Source organism: Triturus cristatus, chromosome 1_2 (genome assembly GCF_964204655.1).
Source record: "Triturus cristatus chromosome 1_2, aTriCri1.1, whole genome shotgun sequence".
NCBI classification, from domain to species: Eukaryota; Metazoa; Chordata; class Amphibia; order Caudata; family Salamandridae; genus Triturus; species Triturus cristatus.
Genome location: NC_140580.1, coordinates 1176569242 through 1176592278, shown reverse-complemented (window position 1 = coordinate 1176592278; position 23037 = coordinate 1176569242). Strand labels below are relative to the sequence as shown.

Genomic DNA, 23037 nt, shown 5'->3' with positions numbered 1-23037 from the left:
ATTGCAATACCCCAGCAGAAAGATGGACGGAGGTTTGCAGTGCAGTCTTCTCAAAGGTTTTGGTATCACAAAACAGTGGTGTGAAAGTGGCCAGTGGTACCACATATGAGTTATGGGACAGTGGCTTGTACCACAGAAGAGTGGTTGAACAGAGGCTTAAACCACAGAATAGTGGTGGGACAGAGGCTTGTGGTACCAGAGAATGTTGGGATGGAGGCTTGTACCGCAGAAAAGTGGTGAGACTGAGGTTTGTGGTATCACAAGAGAGTGGTGGAATGGAGGATTGTAGTCACACAGAAGAATGGTGGGACGGAGGCTTGTGGTACCACAGAAGAGTGGTGGGACGGGGCTTGTGGTACCACAGAAGAGTGGAGGGATGGAGGCTTGAAATTCCACAGAAGAATGGTGGGACGGAGGCTTGTGGCACCACAGAAGAGTGGCGGGACTGAGGCTTGTGGTACCAGAGAATTGGGGGACGGGGGCTTGTACCGCAGAAGAGTGGTAAGATGGAGGCTTATAGTTCCACAGAAGAGTGGTGGGATGGAGGCGTGTGGTACTACATAGTAGGCTTGAAGACCACTTAAGAGTGGTGGGATGGAAGCGCGTAGCAGTCATTTGAAGGATTGCAATACCCCAGAAGAGAGGTGGATGGACGCTTGCAGTGCATTCTTCTCACAGGTTTGGATTCACAAAACAGTGGTGTGACAGTGGCCTGGGGTACCATATAAGAGTTGTGGGACAGAGGCTTGTACCACAGAAGAGTGGTGGGATGGAGGCTTGTGGTAACAGAGTATGGTAGGATGGAGGCTTGTACCACAGAAGAGTGGTAGGACGGAGGCTTGTGGTATCACAAGAGAGTGGTGGAATGCAGTCTTGTAGTCCCACAGAAGAGTAGTGGGACAGAGGCTTGTACCACATAAAAGTGGTGGGATGGAAGCTTGTACCACAGAAGACTGGTGAGACGAAGGCTTGTGGTACCTCATAAGAGTGGTGGGATGGAGGCTTGTACGACAGAAGAGTGGTGGGACTGAGGCTTGTAGTACCAGAGTATGGTGGGATGGAGGCTTGTACCACAGAAGAGTGGTGGGACAGAGGCTTGTACCACAGAAGTGCAGTGAGACTGAGGTTTGTGGTATCACAAGAGAGTGGTGGAATGGAGGCTTGTAGTCCCACAGAAGAGTGGTGAGACGGAGGCTTGTACCACATAAGAGTGGTGGGATGGAGGCTCGAAGTACCGCATAAGAGTGGTGGGATGGAGGCTTGTACCACAGAAGAATGGTAGGACGGAGGTTCGTATCACAGAAGAGTAATGTGACGGAGGCTTGTGGTACCTCAAGAGAGTGGTGGAATGGAGGCTTGTAGTTCCACAATAGAGTGGTGGGATGGAGGATTATACCACATAAGAGTGGTGGGATGGAGGGTTGTACCACATAAGAGTGGTTGGGATGGAGGGTTGTACCACATAAGAGTGGTGAGATGGAGGCTTATACCACATAAGAGTGGTGGGATGGAGGGTTGTACCACATAAGAGTGGTGGGATGGAAGCTTGTACCACATAAGAGTGGTGAGATGGAGGCTTATACCACATAAGAGTGGTGGGATGGAGGGTTGTACCACATAAGAGTAGTGGGAAGGAGGCTTGTACGACATAAGAGTGGTGGGATGGAGGCTTATACCACATAAGAGTGGTGGGATGGAGGGTTGTAACGCATAAGAGTGGTGGGAAGAGACTTGTAACACAGAAGAGTGGTGGGATGGAGGCTTGCGCCACAGAAGAGTGGTAGGACAGACTTGTGGTACCACATAAGAGTGGTGGGGAAGAGGCTTGTACCCCAAAAGAGTGGTGAGACGGAGGCTCACTGTAGGATATAAGAGTTGCAGGACAGAGGCTTCTACCACAGAAGAGGGGTGGGACGGAGTTGTGAGACAGATGGCTGTGGCATTTCAAAGATTCTGGCACTACAAAAGAGTAGTGAGAAGGAAGTGATTGCTGCCACAGAAGAGTGGTAGTACTGAGGCTCACAGTGCTGGCCTTCGAAAGGCCGCGGTACCCCAGAGGCTGGTTGGACCGAGGCTCATGGTGCAGCCCTTTTAAAGGCGGTGGTACCACAGAGGGTGGTGGCCCTGAGGCTTACAGTGCAGTCCTTTGAAAGGCTGCGGTACTACAGAGGATGTTTGGACTGAGGCTCACGGTGCAGACCTTTGAAAGGCTGTCGTACCACAGAAGAGTGTTTGGACCAAGGCTCATGGTGCAGTCTTTTGAAAGGCAGCGGTACCACAGAAGGGGGGTGGGACCAAGGCTCATGGTGCAGCCCTTTGAAAGGCTGCAGTACCACAGAAGAGTGGTGGTGAATGAGGAGTGAAGTGAAGAATGTCTGCAGTGTGAGTCTAAGAAATGCTGTTGGCACCACAGATGAGGCAGAAGAGGAGTGGCAGAGTGGCAGTGTTTGTTGTGGTTATTTGGAAGGGTATAGTGGGTGGCATGAAGATGGGTTGAGCTGTGGGTCTTTGAAAGGCAGCAGTACCAACGGTATCACAGAGGACTGGTGGGGACAAGGCTTGAGCTGTGGTCCTATGAAAGGCTGTGGTATCACAGATGACTGGCTGAGAGGGGGTGTGAGATGTGGTACCACTGAGGACTGGCAGGGATGAAACTTAGGCTGTGGTCCTTTGAAAGGCTGTGGTACCAAAAAGGACTGTCAGGAAGAATACAAGAGCTGTGGGCCTCTGAAAGACTGTGGTACCACAGGCAACTGGTTGTGGAGGAAACATACACTGGTCCTTGGAGAGGACCACAGAGGATTGGCAGGGAGGAGGCATGTGATGTGGTACCACAGAGGATTAGCAAGAAGGAGCCCTGAGATGTGGTACCACAGAGGATTAGCAAGAAGAAGCCCTGAGATATGGTACCACAGAGTAATGGCTGGGAGGAGACTTGACCTGTGGTGCCAGTGAGGAGTGGGAAGGAGGAGGCTTGAAAGGCTGTTGTCATGTTTCTTGTTTTTGGTTTTGTTTATGTATGTTCTGAACTCATGTGGAGCTCACAAAATCCATGCATATATCTTTGATTAAAAATCTTTTTTATTGTAAAGTATAAAATATTTATATTGATGAACAATGAACTATAAATCGAAGTGGTCTGATTTATGGCTCCTAAATACTGTAAACAATGTTTTGGTATTGATCTAACTGGAGAAGTTTATGTTTGGTTTTGTTGAAAGGCTATGTTACCACAGAGGATTATCCATAAGCTGTGGTCCTTGGAAAGGCTGCGGTACCACAGGTGACTTGGCTGGGAGGAGACTTGAGTTGTGGCCCTATAAAAGGCTGCAGTACCACATAGGATTGACTGGGAGGAGACATAACCTGTGGTAGCACAGAAATCTGCCTGGGAGGAAGCTTGACCTGTGGTACTGCAGAGGACTGGCAGAGTGGAGTCAAGGAAGACTGGCAGGGAGGACCCCTGATCTGTACTGTCACAGAGGACTGGTAGTGAGGAGGCTTGAGCTGTGGTACTTTGAAAGGCTGCGGTACCACAGAGGACTGGTAGCTAAGAGGCTTGAGCTGTGGTACTTTGAAAGGCTGCGGTACCACAGAGGACTGGTAGCGAAGAGGCTTGACCTGTGGTACTTTGAAAAGGCTGTGGTACCACAGAGGACTGATAGGGTGCAGGCTTGAGCTGTGGTACTTTGAAAGGCTGCTGTACCACAGAGGACTGGTAGGGTGCAGGCTTGACCTGTGGTACTTTGAAAAGACTGTGGTACCACAGAGGACTGGTAGGGTGCAGGCTTGAGCTGTGGTACTTTGAAAGGCTGCGGTACCACAGAGGACTGGTAGCTAAGAGGCTTGAGCTGTGGTACTTTGAAAGGCTGCGGTACCACAGAGGACTGGTAGCGAAGAGGCTTGAGCTGTGGTACTTTGAAAGGCTGCGGTACCACAGAGGACTGGTAGCTAAGAGGCTTGAGCTGTGGTACTTTGAAAGGCTGCAGTACCACAGAGAACTGGTAGCGAAAAGGCTTGACCTGTGGTACTTTAAAAGGCTGCAGTACCACAGAGGACTGGTAGTGAGGAGGCTTGAGCTGTGGTACTTTGAAAGGCTGAGGTACTATAACACATAACATGTGTATTTGTAAAGCGACGTTCACCTGGAGGCATCTTGGCGCTGAATAACAGATGTTTATTGTTACCCAACTCAATAGTACTCATTTTATCAACCTCAAATGGATGAAAGGCTGAGAGAACCCGCCAGGATTTGAACCACAGAGGACTGGTAGGGTTCGAGCTTGAGCTGTAGTCCTTTGAAAGCAAGCAGAACCCCAGGCAGGTAGCTCATGCTTGTGCACTCACAAAGCCCCGGGTATACTGGTTCAGGCTGCTGTCCTCTTCACTAATGGCACGCACAAAGGCTTCCTTCAGGGCAGCCGGAGGGGAGAAGTCCGGGAACCCCTGCCCCAGGTTCACCGTCTTGTACTGGGATGCCAGGCTAACCAGCTCCACCCTGCAGAGGAAAGAAATAGGAATAAAGTAATGGAACAGTGAGCACCAAACCAGGAGCCCTGTCCTCTCACTCACCCATCTGCCCCTCCAGAATGCTGCAGCAACAAGAAAGCACAGCAGGGTGTGCCACCAGCAATGGCCCGTGCAGGTAAGAGTGGTGGGGTCGGTGGGGGGGATTTTGACAGACGAAGTCGAGGGAAAATTAATTATTCATTTAATTTTTCCTTGTGGCCTGTCGAATCCCCCCCCCAACCTGGCCCAACCGCCCACCGCACTTACCTGCACGGGCCGGTCTTGTGTGCCACACAATGTAAAGCACCAGAAAATTGAGTGTTGTGCAAAGCTGAAGATACAGCAATAGCTACAGACCAAAAACCAGAGTGGGAGTATGAGCCTCTCAGGCCTGTCTAAGATGAGACTCAGAGCATGAGTATGGAGTCAGGCCTCGGAGTGGGAGTATGGGTCTCTCAGGCTCAGACTCAGGCACTGGAGTGGGCATATGGGTCTCTCAGGCTTGGAGTCAGGCCTCAGAGAGGGAGTGTGGGTCTCTCAGGCTCAGACTCAGCCCTGAAAATAGGAGTCTGGGTCTCTCAAGCTTGCACTCAGGCCTTGGAGAGAGAGTATGGGTCTCCCAAGCTTAGTATCAGGCCTCGGAGTGGGAATATGGGTCTCTCAGGCTCTGGGTCAGGCCTCGGAGTGGGAGTTTGGGTCTCTCAGGCTTAGACTTGGGACTCGGAGTGGGAGTTTGGGTCTCTCAGGCTTGGACTTGGGACTCGGAGTGGGAGTTTGGGTCTCTCAGGCTTGGACTCGGGACTCGGAGTGGGAGTTTGGGTCTCTCAGGCTTGGACTCGGGACTCGGAGTGGTAGTATGAGTCTCTCAAGATTGTACTCAGACCTCGGAGTGGGAGTATGGGTCTCTCATACTTGGCCTTCAGAATAGGAGTGTGGGTTTCTCAGGCTTGCGGTCAGACCTCGGAGTGGGAGTATGGCTCTCCCAGGCTTGGACTCAGGCCTCAGAGTGAGATTATGGGCCTCTCAGGCTTGGACTCGGGCCACAGAGTGAGAGTATGGGTCTCTCAAGATTGGACTTAGGCCTTCGCGTGAGAGTATGGTTCTTTCAGGCTTGAAGGTAGGCTTTGGAAAGGGAGTATGGGTCTTCCAGGCCAGGACTGAGCCTTCGAGGGGAACTATGGGTTTCTCAGGCGTGAGCTCATGCCTCGGAGTGGGAGAATGGGTCTCTCAGGCTTAGACTCAGCCTTAAGAATAGGAGTGTGGGTTTCTCAGGCTTGCGGTCAGACCTTGGAGTGGGAGTATGAGTCTCTCAGGCTTGGGTTTCTCAAGCTTGGGCTCAGGCTGTGGAGTGGGAATATGGGTCTCTCAAGATTGGACTCAGGCCTCGGACTGAGAGTATGGGTCTCTCAGGCTTGTAGTTAGGGCCGTGGAGCGGGAGCATGGGTCTCTCAGGAATGGACTCACCCTTCAGAATATGAGTGTGGGTTTCTAAGGCTTGTGGTTACACCTAGGCTTTGGGAGTCTGAGTCTCTCAGGCTTGGGGTCAGGCCTACCAGTGGGAGTATGGGTCTTTCAAGCTTGGAGTCAGACCTCAGAGTTTAAGTATGGGTCTCTCAGGCTTGGACTAGTGCCCTGTAGTGCGAGTAGGGGTCTCTAAGGCTTGTAGTTAGGCCATGGAGCGGGAGTATGGGTCTCCCAGGTTTGGAGTAAGGCCTCGGAGCAGGAAGGATTAGTTACTTACCTGTAATCCTAGTTCTCTTCCAGGGGTATCCTCATCAAAGTCATAATCTCTCAGGCTTGGACACGGGCCTTAAAGTTGGAGTATGGGTTTCTCAGGCCTGGACTCAGGCCCTGGAGTGGATTTATGGGTCTCTCAGACTTGGACTCAGGCCTCTGAGTGGTAAGATGCGTCTTTCAGGCGTGGGTTCATGCCTCGGAGTGGGAGTATGGGTCTCTCAGTCTTGGACTCGGGCCTTGGAGTTGGAGTATGTGTGTCTGAGGCTTGGGGTCAGGCCTTGGAGTGAGAGTATGAGTCTCTCAGGTTTAGGGTCAGGCCTCTGAGTAAAAGTGTGGAGTAGGGGTTTCTCAGGTTTGGACTCAGGCCTCGGAGTGGGAGTATGGGTCTCTCAGGCTTAGATTCAGGCCTCGGAGTGAGAGCATGGGTTTCTAAAGCTTGGGACCTTGCCTTCAGATTAGAGTATGGGTTTATCAGGCTGGCGGTCATGCCTCAGAGTGGGAGTGTGGGTTTCTCAGGCTTGCAGCCAGACCTCAGAGTAGGAGTATGAGTCTCTCAGGCTTGAACTCAGGCCTCGGAGTGAGAGTAAGGGTCTCTCAGGCTTAGATTCAGGCCTCGGAGTGAGAGCATGGGTTTCTCAAGCTTGGGCTCAGGCTGTGGAGTGGGAATATGGGTCTCTCAAGATTGGACTCAGGCCTCGGACTGAGAGTATGGGTCTCTCAGACTTTTAGTCAGGGCTGTGGAGCGGGAGTATGGGTCTCTCAGGATTGGACTCAGCCTTCAGAATATGAGTGTGGGTATCTAAGGCTTGTGGTCACATCTAGGCTTTGGGAGTCTGAGTCTCTCAGGCTTGGGGTCAGGCCTACCAGTGGGAGTATGGGTCTTTCAAGCTTGGAGTCAGACCTCAGAGTTTAAGTATGGGTCTCTCAGGCTTGGACTAGTGCTCTGTAGTGCGAGTAGGGGTCTCTAAGGCTTGGAGTTAGACCATGGAGCAGGAGTATGGGTCTCCCAGATCTGGAGTCAGGCCTTGGAGTGGGAGTATGGGTCTCTCAGGCTTGGACTCAGCCTTCAGAATATGAGTGTGGGTTTCTCAGGCTTGCGGTCAGAACTCGGAGTGGGAGTGTGCGTCTCAGGGTTGGACTCGAGCCTTGGAACAGGAGTATGGATCTCTTAAGCTTGGAGTCATGCCTCAGAGTGGAAGTATGGGTCTCTCAGGCTTGGACAAGTGCCCTATAGTGTGAGTAGGGGTCTCTAAGGCTTGGAGTCAAGCCTCGAAGTGGAAATATGAGTCCCTCAGGCTTGGATTCGAGCCTTGGAGTATGGGTTTCTCAGGCTTGGACTCAGGCCTGAGAGTGGGAGGATGTATCTTTCAGGATTGGGGTCAGGCCTCAGAGTGGGAGTCTTGGACTCGGGCTAAAGCACCTGTTAAGGAAATTATTTCCCAACTAGAGTACCAGGGAGAGATAGAAAACTGTGTCTCTCAAATAAATAATCCGCTTTTTCCAGTTCTGAAACCTGATCATTCCTATCGTATTGTCTTCGATGACAGACATTTGAATAGTCATACATGCTCTTTTGCAGTTCAAAATACACATAGTACAGCACTTATTAATAATGTCATCCGCAAAAAATATAAAACCACTTTGGATAACTCCAATGGTTTTTTTCAGTCACAATTTGGCTCTGGAGAGCCGCGACTGGTCCACATTTAGGACCCTCGGCATTAAGAGGTGATACGCTTGAGTTCCTATGGGCTATAAGAACAGCTCAGGAGTCTTTGCGGCACGCATTACGTGGATTCTTCATGAGCTCGACCCTGATGCGCTATTCCATGCTGATGATATCTACCTAACTGATGATGAATTAAACCCCCATTTAGCAAGAGTAGATCACATTATTTTGCGATTTTCTGAATTTGGTTACAAGTTTAACTTCAAAAAGTCTTTCATAGCTTTTATTAGTGTCCTGTTCTTAGGATACAAATTCACAAATGAGGCGAAAAGTAATCGCCCTAATTTTCTGAAAAGTGTGCTCAATTGCACTCTCTGCTGGGATTTTTTTAATTTGGCAGGACCTACATACCTGATTATGCCCAACGTAATAAATCTTGTGATGCCTTAACATGCCCTTATTTTTCTGCTTCTTGCTGGACATCAGAGCATACTAAAACGCTCAGGTCTTTACAGTCTGACTTACTTGAAATGCATCATTTGCATACACGTTTCAATACTACGAATGTGGTTATCCCGGTCTTGCCGGGTGCAATTGGATTTACTTATGTCACCTTTAATGAAGGTGAACTAGTTCCCATAGCATACAAAATCGCATTTGTATTCTTCTGCAGAACTACATTTTGCTTCTTCTGATTTTTTTTAACTGCTGTCTGAATGGCCGTACTGAAGGAACGCCCACTTGCTCAAGGTAAACGCATTATTGGTGTTTCTCCTGTGCCTGCCTTGGAGGCTGTCACAAAAGGCAGCGTTACTAATGCTAAAGCCCTCCACCCTCGTTGGATACAATGGGCTACATCCTTATCCGCCATGGATGTTGACTTTGTCTTTGACCCTTCCTTGCATACACAAGAATTTTTGCAATATGAACATGTTTATCCTTTTCCTTCTTCTATTCTGCCTCTTGACCAATACAAGCCCGTCATTTATACAGATGGATCTGCACAACCTGCTATAGGTTCGAAGCACCAATGTTTTGCTGCATGCGCCATTGTTCTAAGCACTACTTCTGATGGCATCTTTTATCCACAAAATACTCTCACAAAGTCTCTTGGAGACTGCACTGAGCAGTTGGCTGAATTGAAGGCTTTACTTCTTGCACTCGAGAATACAGATCCTAGATCCCCCAGTGTGTGACTCGTATTATTGCGTACAATCTTTTAATGACAATTTACATTTTTGGAAACAAAATTACTTCAACGATTCTAAAGGTAGCACAATCAAGAACAAATTGCTTTGGGTTATAGTGGCTGTTTTTAAGGATAAGTTGCCATAAGCTCATGTTATACATAGTTTGAGTCATCAACGTGTGGGATCACATGCCGTAGGAAGTTCTACGGCTGATGAAGCGGCCAATTCTGCAGTAGCCGCAGCTAATTGCAGCGGTAAACCGCTCTAAGACTCGTATCGACAATGATCTCCTAGCTGCTTTTAAAAATGGCAACCCGCTACCAAAGGGCTTCCCTTCTAAATATTCCTATCCTTATAAAATGTTTAGTTGTGGAGAGAATGAACCGTGACTTAATGCAGTCCTTAATGGCTAGAGTATTAGGTACAGGGCACAGTTGGTTGAACCATCTATATGGGGTTCAACAAGCTAACCTCCTTAAAAGGTTTCTGGGTGTGCGGACCCCGCCTCAAGATGTACGTTCCAGACCTTGATGGTCCAGACGTTGTGGCTGCTGCCGCAACCTTTGACGCAGATGATCATTGTGCTACAAAAGGTCCGTAAAGCTAACTTACGCATTCGCCTGCATCTCATCCTTCTACTTCTGACTGTGCTCTTCCAGTTTCTGACTGGCTTTCAATAAATGGTGATATCGTTTGAAAAAAGGTGGCCACCAAAAAGGAATTTGGGCCAGCGTACCGCGCTCCTGTTCCTGTCCTTGGCTTCTGAGGTAATCGAACTATGATTTTGCTATCTCTCCCTGGATACAAGGACAATCATTGTGTCTCCATTGAACAGGTCAAGCTACACCATGTGGCCAATACTTCATAGTAAGTCACGGGATAGCAGTTCTTTCCTGCAACATTTTTCGTTGCAGCCTGTGAACACCACCGATGCCAATACTCCCCGGCTGAGGGAGGAGGAAGCTGAGTCCTCCGCCGACAATTTCCCTGACATGATAACTTCTTCCAATACAATGTCTTCTACAACAGATGGCATTTACACTGATCCACTGCTGGCGAGTCCCTCTGAATTGACATTTTTAAGTCCTGCTGCTAAGTCCCAACCTCCTGTTTTCCAGCTGAGTTCGTCCGGGTACTATATGGATCAAGATAATTTTTCTTCTGACAGTTCTTCTGTTTTGTAGACGCATCCAGCTCGGATTTGTGTCTTTATTTCATGGTTGAAAACGCAATTATCTTGTCCCTCCTTGGATATATGTCTGGATCATACTCTCCTTGGTTTTCCTGTTTTTGTGAATTGGATTTGTGACAGTTTCTTTCCGATTGATCAATGGCCATTACCTCTAGGAATGCTCTGCTACAGAACTGGCCGACTGGGTGTTGGCCCTCTATTCTTCATCGCATAAAATGAAAAGAGACTTGTCCCTAGTTAACATTTCAGTTGTTCCAGTGACTGATGGAAGTGTTTGGGATAAGGAATATACTACTTACCAGTATGCATCTGTTCTTGGCATGTAGAGCTGCATATCTACACACTATGCATAGATCGCCATCTGGTGTTGGGCCCGGATGTTTGCACTTGTTTTTGTCCTGGAACGTCTTTGGAAGTCACGAGATAGGTGACTCCTCTTTTGGATCATAGTGCGCATGGGCATCGGCTCCATCCTCAGATTGTTTTTCGCCAACAGGGAAAAGATGGAGCTTTGTAAGAAACAGGAAAGATGCCCATGTGTGATGTATCTAAGTAAGATAATACTGGAACAGATAAAGGTAGCCGGGGAGGTGGATGGGCGTGTGTAGATCTGCAGCTCTACATGCCAAGAACAGATGCATACTGGTAAGTAGCATATTCCATTCAAGGCATATGAGCTGCAGATTACAAACTATGCATAGATTGTATAGCAGTATCCCCTCCTAGCGGCGACCACCAGTATCTGTTGCAGTAGTTTGAAATTGTGTTTTGAGTACAGCCTGGCCCACACTAGCTTGTTGTTTAGTTTGCACAACGACACAATAGTGTTTTGTGAATGTGTGCGGTGTAGACCATGTAGCTGCTCTGCAGATATCGTCTAAGGGAATTTTCCCTAAAAATGCCATTGAAGCCCCTATCTTTCGTGTAGAGTGGGCTTTAGGAGGAACAGATAATGTACAAATTTGCCGGGACTACTCAAAAGATGGTCTTTGTATGCATTTGACAATCCACCTAGCTATCCCAGATTTTGATATGGGGTTGCCTTTATGTGGTGGTGAGAAAGACACGAATAGTTGTTTGGTCTTACGAAAAGGTTGTGTCCTCTCTATGTAGTACAGCAGTGCTCTTTTGACATCTAAGGTGTGAAGAGCTCTTTCTGCGACTGTTTGCGGCTGCGAGAAGAATACAGGCAGCTCCACAGACTGATTGAGGTGGAAGGGAGAAATGACTTTAGTGAGGAATTTAGGATTAGTTCGGAGAACAACCTTGTTATGATGCCTTTGCAGAAAGGGTTCCGGACTGGTTAGTGCTTGTAGTTCACTAACTCTTCGTAGAGAAGTAATGGCTACGAGGAAAGCAGTTTTCCATGTTAAGAATTGTAGCTCACATTTATGTAGAGGTTCAAATGGAGGCCCCATTAGTCTTGTGAGAACGATGTTTAAATTCCATACAGGCGAAGGTGGTACTCTGGGGGGAATTATTCTTTTGAGTCCCTCCATAAAGGCCTTTATGGCAGGTACCCTGAAAAGTGAGAGGTGTTGTCTATTTTGTAGATACGCCGCTATGGCAGCCAGATGCAGTCTGATAGACGTGTAGGCTAGGTTGCATCTTTGGAGGTGTAGTAAATAGCCGATGATGTGTTGGATAGACACATCTAAGGGATCAGTATTGTTGTTATGACAGTATATTACAAATCGTTTCCACTTGACTGCATAGCATGCTCTAGTGGTAGGTCGTCTAGCTTCTTTAATGACGTTCATACAGTCAGGGGGAAGGTTAAGGTAACCAAATTCTAGGACTTCAGGAGCCAGATCGCTAGGTTGAGCTGAGCTGGGTCTGGGTGTTGGATCTCTCCATGGTTAAGAGGCGTGGAGAGAGGTGTAATTTTTGGTGCGGAGCTACGGAGAGTTCCAACAATGTGGTGTTCCATGGCTGTCTGGCCCAAGTTGGAGCAACTAGGATGAGTGTTAAGGAGTGTTGCGCACCACTAGTGGAATGAGTGGGAGAGGCGGAAAAGCGTATGCAAATCTGCCTGACCAGTTCATTCATATCGCATTGCCTTTGGACAATGGGTGAGGATACCTGGTGGCGATGTTTGGGCATTTGGCTTTTTTCTTGGGTGGCGAAGAGGTCTATCTGTGGTTGCCCCTACATCTGGAAAAACGGTTGAAGAAATTGTGGATGAAGTTCCCACTGGATCTGTTGTGTTTGACGGCTCAACAGATCGGCTATTGTGTTTTGGACTCCTTGGACATGTTGGGCTAGGAGAAAACTTTTCTTAGGTATAGCCCACCTCCATATGCTCTGTGCGTGCTGAGAGAGCTGCAGAGAGTGTGTCCCGCTTTGTTTTTGTACATAATACATGGCTGTCATATTGTCCGTGCGGACTAAGACAGCTTTGCCTGAAATGTGTTTTTGGAATGCTTTCAAGGGCAGGAATATGGCCAGTAGCTCCAGGTGGTTGATGTGGAGTAACTTTTGCTGAGGTGTCCACCTGCCCTGCATGGTGTGATGTAGTAGGTGAGCCCCCCAGCCAGAGAGCGATGCGTCCACTGTCATAACTATTTGAGGAATCGGCTCTAGGAACGGTCGCCCTTTGGAAAGGTTCTTGGTGTTCCACCACTGCAGAGCGATGGGTACGACCGTCTACCAACACCAGATCTGTTAGCACTCTTGGAGAGGACACATCTGGAGTCTTGCATGAGGCTTGAATATGCAGGAGGCCATCATCCCTATGAGTTGCATGAACACTCGAGCTGGAAGAGATTGCTGTGGTTGGAATTTGGTGAGAAGAGTTTGAATGCTTGCTATCCTGGCGGGACTGGGATAGGCTAGCGCCCTTGAGGTGTCTATTGTGGCACCAAGGTATTGTTGTGTGTGGGATGGTTGCAGCTGGGACTTGGCATGGTTTATTGTGAACCCCAGGTCGTGAAGTTGCTGAATAGTGGCGTGAGTGTGTTGGACACACTGATTGTATGAGCGGGCTTTTATGAGTCAGTCGTCCAGATACGGGAAGATATGGATGTGTTGTCTTCTTAGGTGTGCTGCTACCACCGCTAGGCACTTGGTAAACACTCTTGGTGCTGTGGTGACTCCGAATGGGAGTACTTTGAATTGATAGGGCTGACCGTCCACTACGAATCTGAGATATTTTCTGTGAGCGCTGTGAATGGGAATGTGGAAATAGCAGTCCTTGAGGTCTAGAGTAGCAAGGAAGTCGCCCTGTGAAAGCAGAGGGAGGACCTGCTGAAGTGTGACCATGTGGAAATAGTCTGAGTGTATATATAGGTTTAGGGGTCTGAGGTCTAAAATAGGTCTTAGAGAGCCGTCCGTTTGTGGTATGAGAAAATACAGGGAGTAAACTCCCTTGTTTTGTTGGTGCAGGGGAACTGGTTCTATTGCATTTTTTTGTAGGAGGGAGATTGCCTCCTGCTTTAGCAGTAACAGATGTTCTTGTGACATTGGGCGCTGTTTGGGTGGTATGTTTGGGGGGGGTAGATGTTAGTTCGAGGCAGTAACCTGAGTGAATTATCTGTTGCACCCACCTGTCTGAGGTGATGTTGGTCCAGACAGGAAGGAATTGTTGGAGTCTTCCCCCGACTGGAGTTGAATGGTCTGGGGGAAGTGGAGGGAAGTCATTGGGTGGGGGTGGAGGCGAAGCAGGAGTTGTTGGTCTTGCCTCTGCCTTTGTTGTTGTTCCCCCTGTAACCACCTCTTTGGTAACCTCTAATAAAGGTGGATTGGGTGGGAGCCTTATAAGAAGTGGAGGGGCTATCAGAGGAGTAGCCTCTGTGGGTGGTTCTGAAGGATGAGCGACGAAAGGACCGTCTGGGAGCTTGCGACTGCAAGGCTCCCATAGATTTGGCTGTGTCTGTATCCTTTTTCATTTTCTCAAGTGATACGTCCACATTGGGGCCAAATAGGTGTTGCTCATCAAATGGCTGATTGAGTATGGAACTCTGGACTTCAGGTTTAAAACCCGAGATGCGTAACCAGGCATGCCTACGCAGAAGGACACTGGTGTTTATTGCCCTTGAGGCGGTATCTGCCACATCTAAGGCACAACGGATGGAGGTGTTAGTGATGGTTTTACCTTCCTGTATGAGTTCATTGGCCCTGTTTCTATATCTGTCAGGGAGGTGCTGCATTATGGACTCAAGTTCATCATAATGTGCCCTGTCGTACCTGGCTAACAGCGCTTGGGTATTAGCAATACGCCATATGTTTGCTGCCTGTGACACTGTGCGTTTGCCAGAGGCGTCCAGGAGTTTAGATTCCTTATCTGGTGGTGGTGCGTCACCTGATGTTTGGGAATTGGCTCTCTTCCTTGCATTAGAGACTACCAAGGAGTCTAGTGGTGCGGGGCCTTTAATGTGTGCTGGATCAGTAGGAGCAGCCTTATACTTTTTTTCTATTCTCGGGTTGATGACTCTAGCCCTGACTGGGTCTTTAAAGATCTCTGGTGCATGCTTAATGACCCCTTTAAGCATGGGTAAAATTGAGGTGGACCTTTGTGTGGTGTCGAAGGTGTCCATGAGGAAATCTTCCTCTACTGGGTCTGTATGAAGGGCAACCCCGTGGTACTGGGCAGCTCTGTGAAGGAGCTGGTTGAAGCCGATATTGTCCTCTGGAGGGGAAGGACTGGAGGGATAGATGTCATCTTGTGGGGTGTAAGGGACGTCTGGGACACTGTAATCATCCCAGGGGTCTGGGGAGCCAGTAGGGGTAGGGTCCCCAAGGGGTTGATCGTCCGCACCTCCCCCTGCATCATCTGAGGTGTTGTCATCATCATCATCTACTGGGGTAGGTGATGGTGTAGGAGAGCGGTGTGGTGGAGGAGGAGGAGGAAGAGGAGAAGGGATCCTTAATGGAGAGGTAGCAAAGTCTCTCTTTTTCGGTGGTGGTGCTGGTGCAGGCGTTTCTAGAGCTCTTTTCTTGATGCTAAGCATTAAGTGACCAGTCTTAGGATCCTTCACAAGAGTCTTTTGGGTAGAATCTGGACGAAACAGTTCTTCTGTGGGAGGCAGATTCTTAAGAGTCGACGGCTTCGGTGCCGTAAGCTTTTTCGGCACCGACTCGGTAGCGGTTCTAGGTTTGGAACCGTGCAGTTTTGCAGTGTCTTTATCCGATGGAACCTGTTGTTGTTTTTTCGGTTCCGAGGTCTTTGGCTTCGAAGAATGGGAGTCAGGGCCCTTTGGTGGTCGTTTTTTGGTTGGCTCCGAGGGTGTTGTCGGTGCAGAGGAACCGGTGCTATTCTTCGACGCCGAGTGCTTAAAATGTCGAAGCAGCGGTCGGCGTGGATGAGGAAGAGGACGTCTTTTTTTCGGTGCCTGAGTATGTTTTTCGGCACCGAGTCACCTAAAGGCTTAGTAGGCTTCTTTACCGGGCCCAAAGGCGGGTCATGGGAAGCAGTGTCTCGGTGTGCACCTGGGCCCGAAGGTGAAGGTGGTACCGAAGCCTTTTTTGATAGTGTCGAGGGGGGGTTTGGGTCTGGGTCGACGTCTGTACTCACGACCCTCTGAGCTGGAGTGATGTCCTCGACTTCGGAGTCATCTGCTTCAGAGGCGCTGATGATGGCTTCTTCGATCCGATCTTGCTCCGGAACATCGACGCCTTCTTGGAAGATGTCGTCGGAGATCGAAGAAGACGAGCGAGCCATTGTTCTTCTAGCTCGTCGGTCCCGGATCGTCTTCTTGGAGCGGAAGGAGACGCAAGCTAGACAGTCTCTGGCCTCGTGCTCCGGTGAGAGGCATAGGTTACACACGTCATGTAGGTCGTGTGGGGAAACTTCGACCCACATCGAGGACACTTTTTGAATGGCGTCCTTTCCATGAGCCGGAGATGAGGCCCAGGTAGGCCCGAAGGCCTTTGTCGACGACCAGAATCGAAGACTTCGAAGTTGAAGGGTCGCGTGTATTGGGAAAATGCGATCAAAACAATACTGTCGAGAAGGGAAGGATTGCTCGTCGAAAGAGAAAACCGTTAACGGTTCTGAACTGGAGCGCGAGAACACATCCAAGCCCGATGGCAGGAAAAAACATTCTGAGGATGGAGCCGATGCCCATGCGCACTATGATCCAAAGGAGGAGTCACATACCTTGTGACTTTCAAAGACTTTCCAAGACAAAAACAAGTGCAAACATCCGGGCCCAACACCAGATGGTGATCTATGCATGGTGTGTAATCTGCAGCTCATATGCCTCGAACAGTTCCTTTCAACATATTTGGCCAGACGGCGATCCTGCAGATACCATATGTGTTCAAAGTTTCTATGGGTGATATAATAGTTACCTGGGTTACATTCAGATGAATGGGATGTTGACACTGTAATTTCTATGCTTTCTGAATTAGAATGTTATACTGTTTCCGAATCAGAACATCTATATATGTTCTGCTACCATCATTAAGAGGCCATTTTCTACATAGAACTGGGAGACAGCGTCCCCATTTTAACTATACCAAACAGGAACATTGTCCAACTCCCCCCTCAAAAAAGTTGCAAAAAGATAAGTATACCTATTTCACAGGATATGACGCTTCAGACCCCATGTATATTATTTTAAATTAACTCCAATACCACCAAAGAAATATAAGCTTACTGAAACAAAGCTTATATATGCTACAATGCCTGTTAATAAGTTTGCCCTTAAAGGGTATGATTACTGGAAGGACACCATTGACATGAAATCGATTTGGGGCACAAAGTCCTGGCAGGTTCTAGGCACGGAAACCTTATTTCGGGCTTGCTCAGTTCCCACACAAATGACTTTCCTGAATGAAACAATCCAGCAGACTACTTGTTTAGGGCTGGCTAAAATAAAAGAAATGACTGTCCCATCCATTCCCTCTGTTGCCCGTTTCGATACTTGGCAAAGTCTGATAAATTACAAAGAAGAGCAATTAAACAGTACGGTGAAGAACGGTACATTTAATTCTTGATTTTCGAGTCCTGGCGGGTGGTTATTGTGGTCAGTGGTTATGGTTGTCATGCTTGTTTTCTGGGCTTAAATCAAGAAGCCCGATCCCCTGCACCCACAGTCAACACACTCTGGTATTACTACTTATCCAGTGGGAAAGTTATGTCAACATCAGTTGGAACGTTGCACACTGTCTGCAGTAAAACAACACAATTCTCTTTTATCTGAGGACATGAAGCTTTCAGATTATTGTTTTTGGGTTACAAATCCCCATGTTCTAAAAATGTATATATGCTACTTATAATGACATTTGGAAATTATCCCAATGGGAGCTGCTGCATGTTTGAGACAAATAGACCAAGATAATTTGGAAAAAGTGCTAGCTGTTGTTGATAATAGTATTAATATGCTGTCATCCCATATGTACATTTTAAACAAAATTGAGCGGTCTGTTATTGATATTGTTCAAAGTGACATGTCAACATTGCATCATGGGCAAAGTCAGCATAAATCTATTATGCAGTTTAGCTGGACGCCACAAACACCTAAAAATGGGGGCGTTCTGTGACATTACTTGAGTTGTACGGATTTGTTTTCGCCTTTTGGTTTGGCACGTAGACAGCTATTGGTGGAGGTGGGGGACGCAGCCTATGCAGTGCTGCATTTAGGGAGATTGGAATGGCTTCTGTTCACTGTGGCTGGGGCGCATTCTGTGGTGTGGTTGATGCACAGGGTTGTTTCGCTCCCTATTTTGGCGTTTCAGTTCACATCTTGTGTGGGACATTTTTCTGTGGGTGGATGTGGGCCCCTGGGTGGCACTTACATGCATGAAGTGTGGTCACCCCTTTCGCTTGTCGTTGTGAGTGTGGTGACGGGTAGGTGTTTGTCACTGGTGAGGAGTGCGACTCTACTGTCGGTCATTTCCTTGTTTGTAGACATGTGGGGGTTCACTGCGCATTTGGGCTTGTTATTTGGGGGGGAATCCTAGTGCCAGCAATTCTCATTTTCATGGCGTTGCTCTCTGGCAGCAGTTGTCTTTTGGTCGAGACTGTTGTGGGATGTGGGCTGGAGTACAGTGCATGTTGTCCGTTTCCCAGTTGGTCACTTGTTACGGCGGCGTCTTGTTTCCCCCTCTGCATGGGATTGTGGATGGCTTGCTGTGGCCTTCCGTTCCGGCTTTGGGAGCGGACTTCGGCAGGATGGATATACTCAGGGCTTTGTTGCTTCAGCAGGAGGAAGCTCTTATGTTGGCTCATGGGAACTTCGAGTTACTGGTGACTGGGTCTTCTAGTGAGGTGCAGTCATTGTTGGGCGCAAGCCTTCTCTTGCATTTCGGGGAATTGGTGCATCAGGTCAATGGCGCCCCCAGTGCGTCCGGCAATGCACAGTTTTTGGGGTTGTGGGCTTGGGCCTCTTTGGTTTTTTTCGGACCATCTTTTGAGTAGTCCCGACTTTTGTCCACTCCATTTACTCTGGTGTATTCGGAGTATTTCCATTGCTATTATTCCTCATTTGCAGCGTTCTAGTCTTGTTCATGCTTCTCCGCAGTGGATGCTCCTTTTGGGGGGCTCTGGAGCTGGCATCGCTCCAACATTACCGTGAGGATATGAATCAGATCAATGGGGTGCGTCTATTGCAGGAAGTGGATCTTGATTGGTCTTTGACATTTCGGCCTGCCTGGTTTACCTGTGTGCAACCTGTGTTCCACTGCATCTGGTATCCCTTTGAATGTATATTGGATATATATCTGGCTTTGCAGACATATGCTGCCTTGGACTTTGGACTGCTGACGGATCACTTAGCAACTCATTTTCAGAACTGTCCTTTGGGCTTTCAGCTTCTACACCATGCGAAGTTTGATACTTTGGCCTACGAGAACCGTGTGCATCGGCTCATGGCTCACACGATTCATGCACGGTCAACGTGGATGTGGGTTACCCGGTAACTGTCTCTGCATTGCTTGAGATCTGAGAGGATGTTTGTTCTTTGGAACTTGTGACTTGGGCTGTGGACTTTTCGTTATGTGCGGAGTCAGATTCCTTCATGGAGTCTTTGGCTTACGAAATGGCGAGTGGCATTATGGATTACTCGGAATCGTCTTAATTTGATCATTTTTTCCACGTTGACGTTTTATTCTATTTTTAGTTTATTGTCATTCATATTTCTAGAACAATTCTTTGAGCGTGCTTACTTTCAAATTGCGTTTATCATTTTAGTATCTTTGTAAATGCTAGTGTCCTGGCCAAATGGAGGGTGTCATGTGTTTCCTGCATGGCCCATTGTAGTTTTTCCCTATGTTAGCCTAATGATGCACGTTGTAGGCCTCATTTCCCTTTGTACACGTTACTATATAAACACATTGTACTTTCTCCCAGAACCTGTATATGTTTTCGCGTTCTGTTCTCTTCCTGGGATTTAGTCTGAACACCAAAGAAAAGGTCAAACAACAATGTCCCTTGTTATTCTTTCTGGCCAGGCACTAGCACCTAGACATAACATAAGAGGCAGGCCTCGGAGAGGGAGTATGGGTCTCTCAGGCTTGGGGTCAAGCCCTTAGAGTGTGAGTATGGGTATCTCAGGCTTGGGCTCAGGCCTCAGAGAGGGAGTGTGGGTCTCCCAGGCTTGGACTCGGGCCTTGGAGTGAGAGTATGCGTCTCTCAGGCTTGGACTCGGGCCTTGGAGTGAGAGTATGGGTCTCTCAGGCTTGGACTCAGTCTTCAGAATAGGAGTACACCACTCAGGCTTGGGATCAGACCTCGGAGGGAGAGAATGGATCTCACAGGCTCTGACTCAGGCCTCGGAGTGGGAGAATGGGTTTCTCAGACTTGGACTCGGCCCTTGGACAGGGAGTATGGGTCTTTGAGGTTTGGACTTGGAGTGGGAGTATGGGTCTCTCAGGCTCTGGGTCAGGCCTCAGAGTGAGAGTATGGGTCACTCAAGCTTGGAGACAGGCCATGGCATGGGAGTAAGGGATTCCCAGACTCCGACTCAGGCCTTGGAGTGGGAGAATGGGTCTCTCAGGCTTGGGGTCAGGCTTCAGAGTGGGAGTATATGTTTCTCAGACTTGGACTCAGGCCTTGGAGTGGGATTATGGGTCTCTCAGGCTTGGGATCAGGCCTCGGAGTGGGAGTATAGGTTTCTCAGACTTGGAATCAGACCTTGGAGTGGGATTATGGGTCTCTCAGGCTTAGACACAGGCCTTGGAGTAGGTGTAAGGGTCTCTCAGGCTCGGACTCAGGCCTCGGAGTGGGCGTAAGGGTCTCTCAGGCTTAAAGTCAGGCCTCAGAGCGAGAGTGAGGGTCTCTCAGGCTTGGACTGAGCCCTGAAAATGGGAGTATGGGTCTCTCAGGCTCGACTTAGGCCTTAGAGGGGGGAATATGGGTCTCACAGGCTCGGACTCAGGCCTTGGAGTGGGAGTATGGGTCCCTGAGGCTTGGACTTTGGCCTTCGAGTGGGAGTATGGGTCTCTCAGGCTTGGACTCAGGCCTTGGAGTGGGAGTAGGGGACTCTCTGGCTTGGACTCGTGCCTTGGAGTGGTAGTATGGGTCTCTCAGTCTTGCACTCGGGTCTTGCAGTGGGAGTATGTGTCTCCCAGGATTAGACTCGGGCTATGGAGTGAGAATATGGGTCTCCCAGGCTTGGAGTCAGGCCTCGGAGTGAGAGTATGGGTTACTCAAACTTGAAGACAGGCCATGGAGTGGGAGTAAGGGATTCCCAGGCTCCGACTCAGGCCTTGGAGTGGGAGTGTGGGTCTCTCAGGCTTGGGGTCAGGTCTTGGAGTGGGAGTATGGGTCTCTCAGGTTTAGAGTCAGAATTCGGAGTGGGAGTATGGGTCGCTCAGGCTCGGACTCAGGGCTTGGAGTTGGAGTATGGGTGTCTCAAGCTTGAAGTCAGGCCTCAGAGTGGGAGTATGGGTCTCCCTGCCTTGGACTCAGGCCTTTGAGTGAGAGTATGGATCTCTCAGGCTTTGAATAAGACCTCTGAGTGGGATTATAAGTTTCTCAGGCGTGGACTCAGGCCTCAGAGTGGAAGTATGGGTCTCTAAGGCGTGGGCTCAGCCTTCAGAATAGGAGTGTGGGTTTCTCAGGCTAGGACTCAGGCCTCAGAAGGGGATTCTGGGTCTCCCAGGCTTAGAGTCAAGCATTGGCGTGGGAGTGTGTGATTCTCTCAGGATTGGACTCAGGCCTTCCAATGGAAGTAAGGGTTTCTTAGCCTTGTAATCAGTCCTTGGAGCAGGAATATGGGTCTCTTTGACATGAGGTCTGGCCTCAGTGTGGGAGTATGGGTCTTTCAGAGAATGGGTTTCTCAGGCTCAGACTCAGACCTCGTAATGGAAGTATGTGCCTCTCATTCTTGAAGACAGGCCTTGGAGTGAGAGTCTAGGTCTATCAAGCTTGGAGACAGACCTCGGAGTATGAGTCACAGCCTTGGACACAGGCCTCAAAGTGAGAGCATGAATCTCTCAATTTGAGGTAAGACCTCCGAGTGGGAGTATGGGTTTCCCTGGCTTGGACTCGGGCCTTGGAGTGGGAGCATGGGTCTCCCAGGTTTGGAGCCAGGCCTTGGAGTGGGAGTTTGGGTCACTCAAGCTTAGAGACAGGCCTTGGAGTGGGAGTATTGGTCCCCCAGGCTAGGACTCAGGCCTTGGAGTGGGGGTATGGGTCTCTTAGGCGTGCGGTCAGGCATCGGAGTGGGAGTGTGGGTCTCTCAGGCTCGGACACAGGTCTTGGAGTAGGAGTATGGGTCTCTCAGGCATGGACTCAGGCCTCAGAGTGGGAGTATGGATCTTCCAGCCTTGGAGTCATGCCTCGGAGTGGGAGTATGGGTCTCAAAGGATTTGACTCAGAGTGGGAGTATGGGTCTCTCAGGCTTTGGGTCAGGCCTCGGAGTGGGAGAATGGGTTTCTCATGCTTAGGGTCAGGCCTCGGAGGGGGAGTATGGGTCTCTCAGGCTTGTGGTCAGGCATCGGTGTGAAAGTATAGGTCTCTTAGGCTTAGAGTCAGGCCTTGGGGAGATAGATTAGGTCTCCCAGGCTTTGGGTCAGGCCTCGGAGTGAGAGTATAGCTCTCTCAGGCTTGTGGTCAGGCCTCAGAGTGGGAGTATGGGTCTCACAGGCTTGAGGTCAGGCCACGGAGCGGGAGTATGGGTCTCTCAGGCTTGGGGTCGGGCCTTGGAGTGGGAGTATGGGTTTCTCAGGCTTGGGGTCAGGCCTTGGAGTGGGAGTATGGATCTCACAGGCTCGGACTCAGGCCTTGGAGTGGGGGAATGGGTCTCTCAAGCTTGGAGTCAGGCCTTGGAGTGAGAGTATGGGTCTCCCAAGATTGAAGTCAGGCCATGGAGTGGGAGTATGTCCCCCCCCAGGCTAGGATTCAGGCCTTGGAGTGGGAGTATGGGTCTCTCAGGCTTAGAGTCAGCCTTCAAAATAGTAGTGTGGGTTTCTCAGGCTTGTGGTCAGACCTCGGAGTGGGAGTTTGAGTCTCAGGCTTGGGGTCAGGCTGTGCAGTGGGAGTATGGGTCTCCCAGGCTTAGACTCAGGCTATGGAGTGGAAGTATACATCGATCAGACTCGGACTCAGGCCTTGGAGTGGGAGTATGGGTCTCTCAGGCTTGGACACAGGTCTTGGAGTGGGAGTATGGGTCTCTCAGGCTTGGACACAGGACTTGGAGTGGGACTATGTCTCTCTCAGGCACAGATTCAGGCATGGAGTGGGAGAATGCATCCCTCAGGCTCGGACCCAGGCCTTGGAGTGGGGGAATGTGTCTCTCAGGCTCAGACTCAGGCCTTAGAGAGGGGAGTATGGGTCTCTCAGGCTTGGACTCAGG

The 23037-nt window shown here is 49.3% G+C and overlaps 1 protein-coding gene across 8 annotated transcripts in view; it reads right to left on the bottom strand.

Moving 5' to 3' along the window:
• The window catches only part of KYAT1 (kynurenine aminotransferase 1), a 412259-nt gene that overhangs the window by 184487 nt on the left and 204735 nt on the right, over positions 1–23037 (bottom strand). For all 8 annotated transcript variants that reach the window (XR_014965464.1, XM_085614045.1, XM_085614051.1 and 5 more), the window contains one exon: positions 4348–4498. Coding sequence is in view for 7 of the 8 variants with exons in the window: in XM_085614045.1 (XP_085470171.1) it covers positions 4348–4498 (151 nt within the window). In the remaining variant the exon portion in view is untranslated. The remainder of the gene's footprint in view (positions 1–4347; positions 4499–23037) is intronic.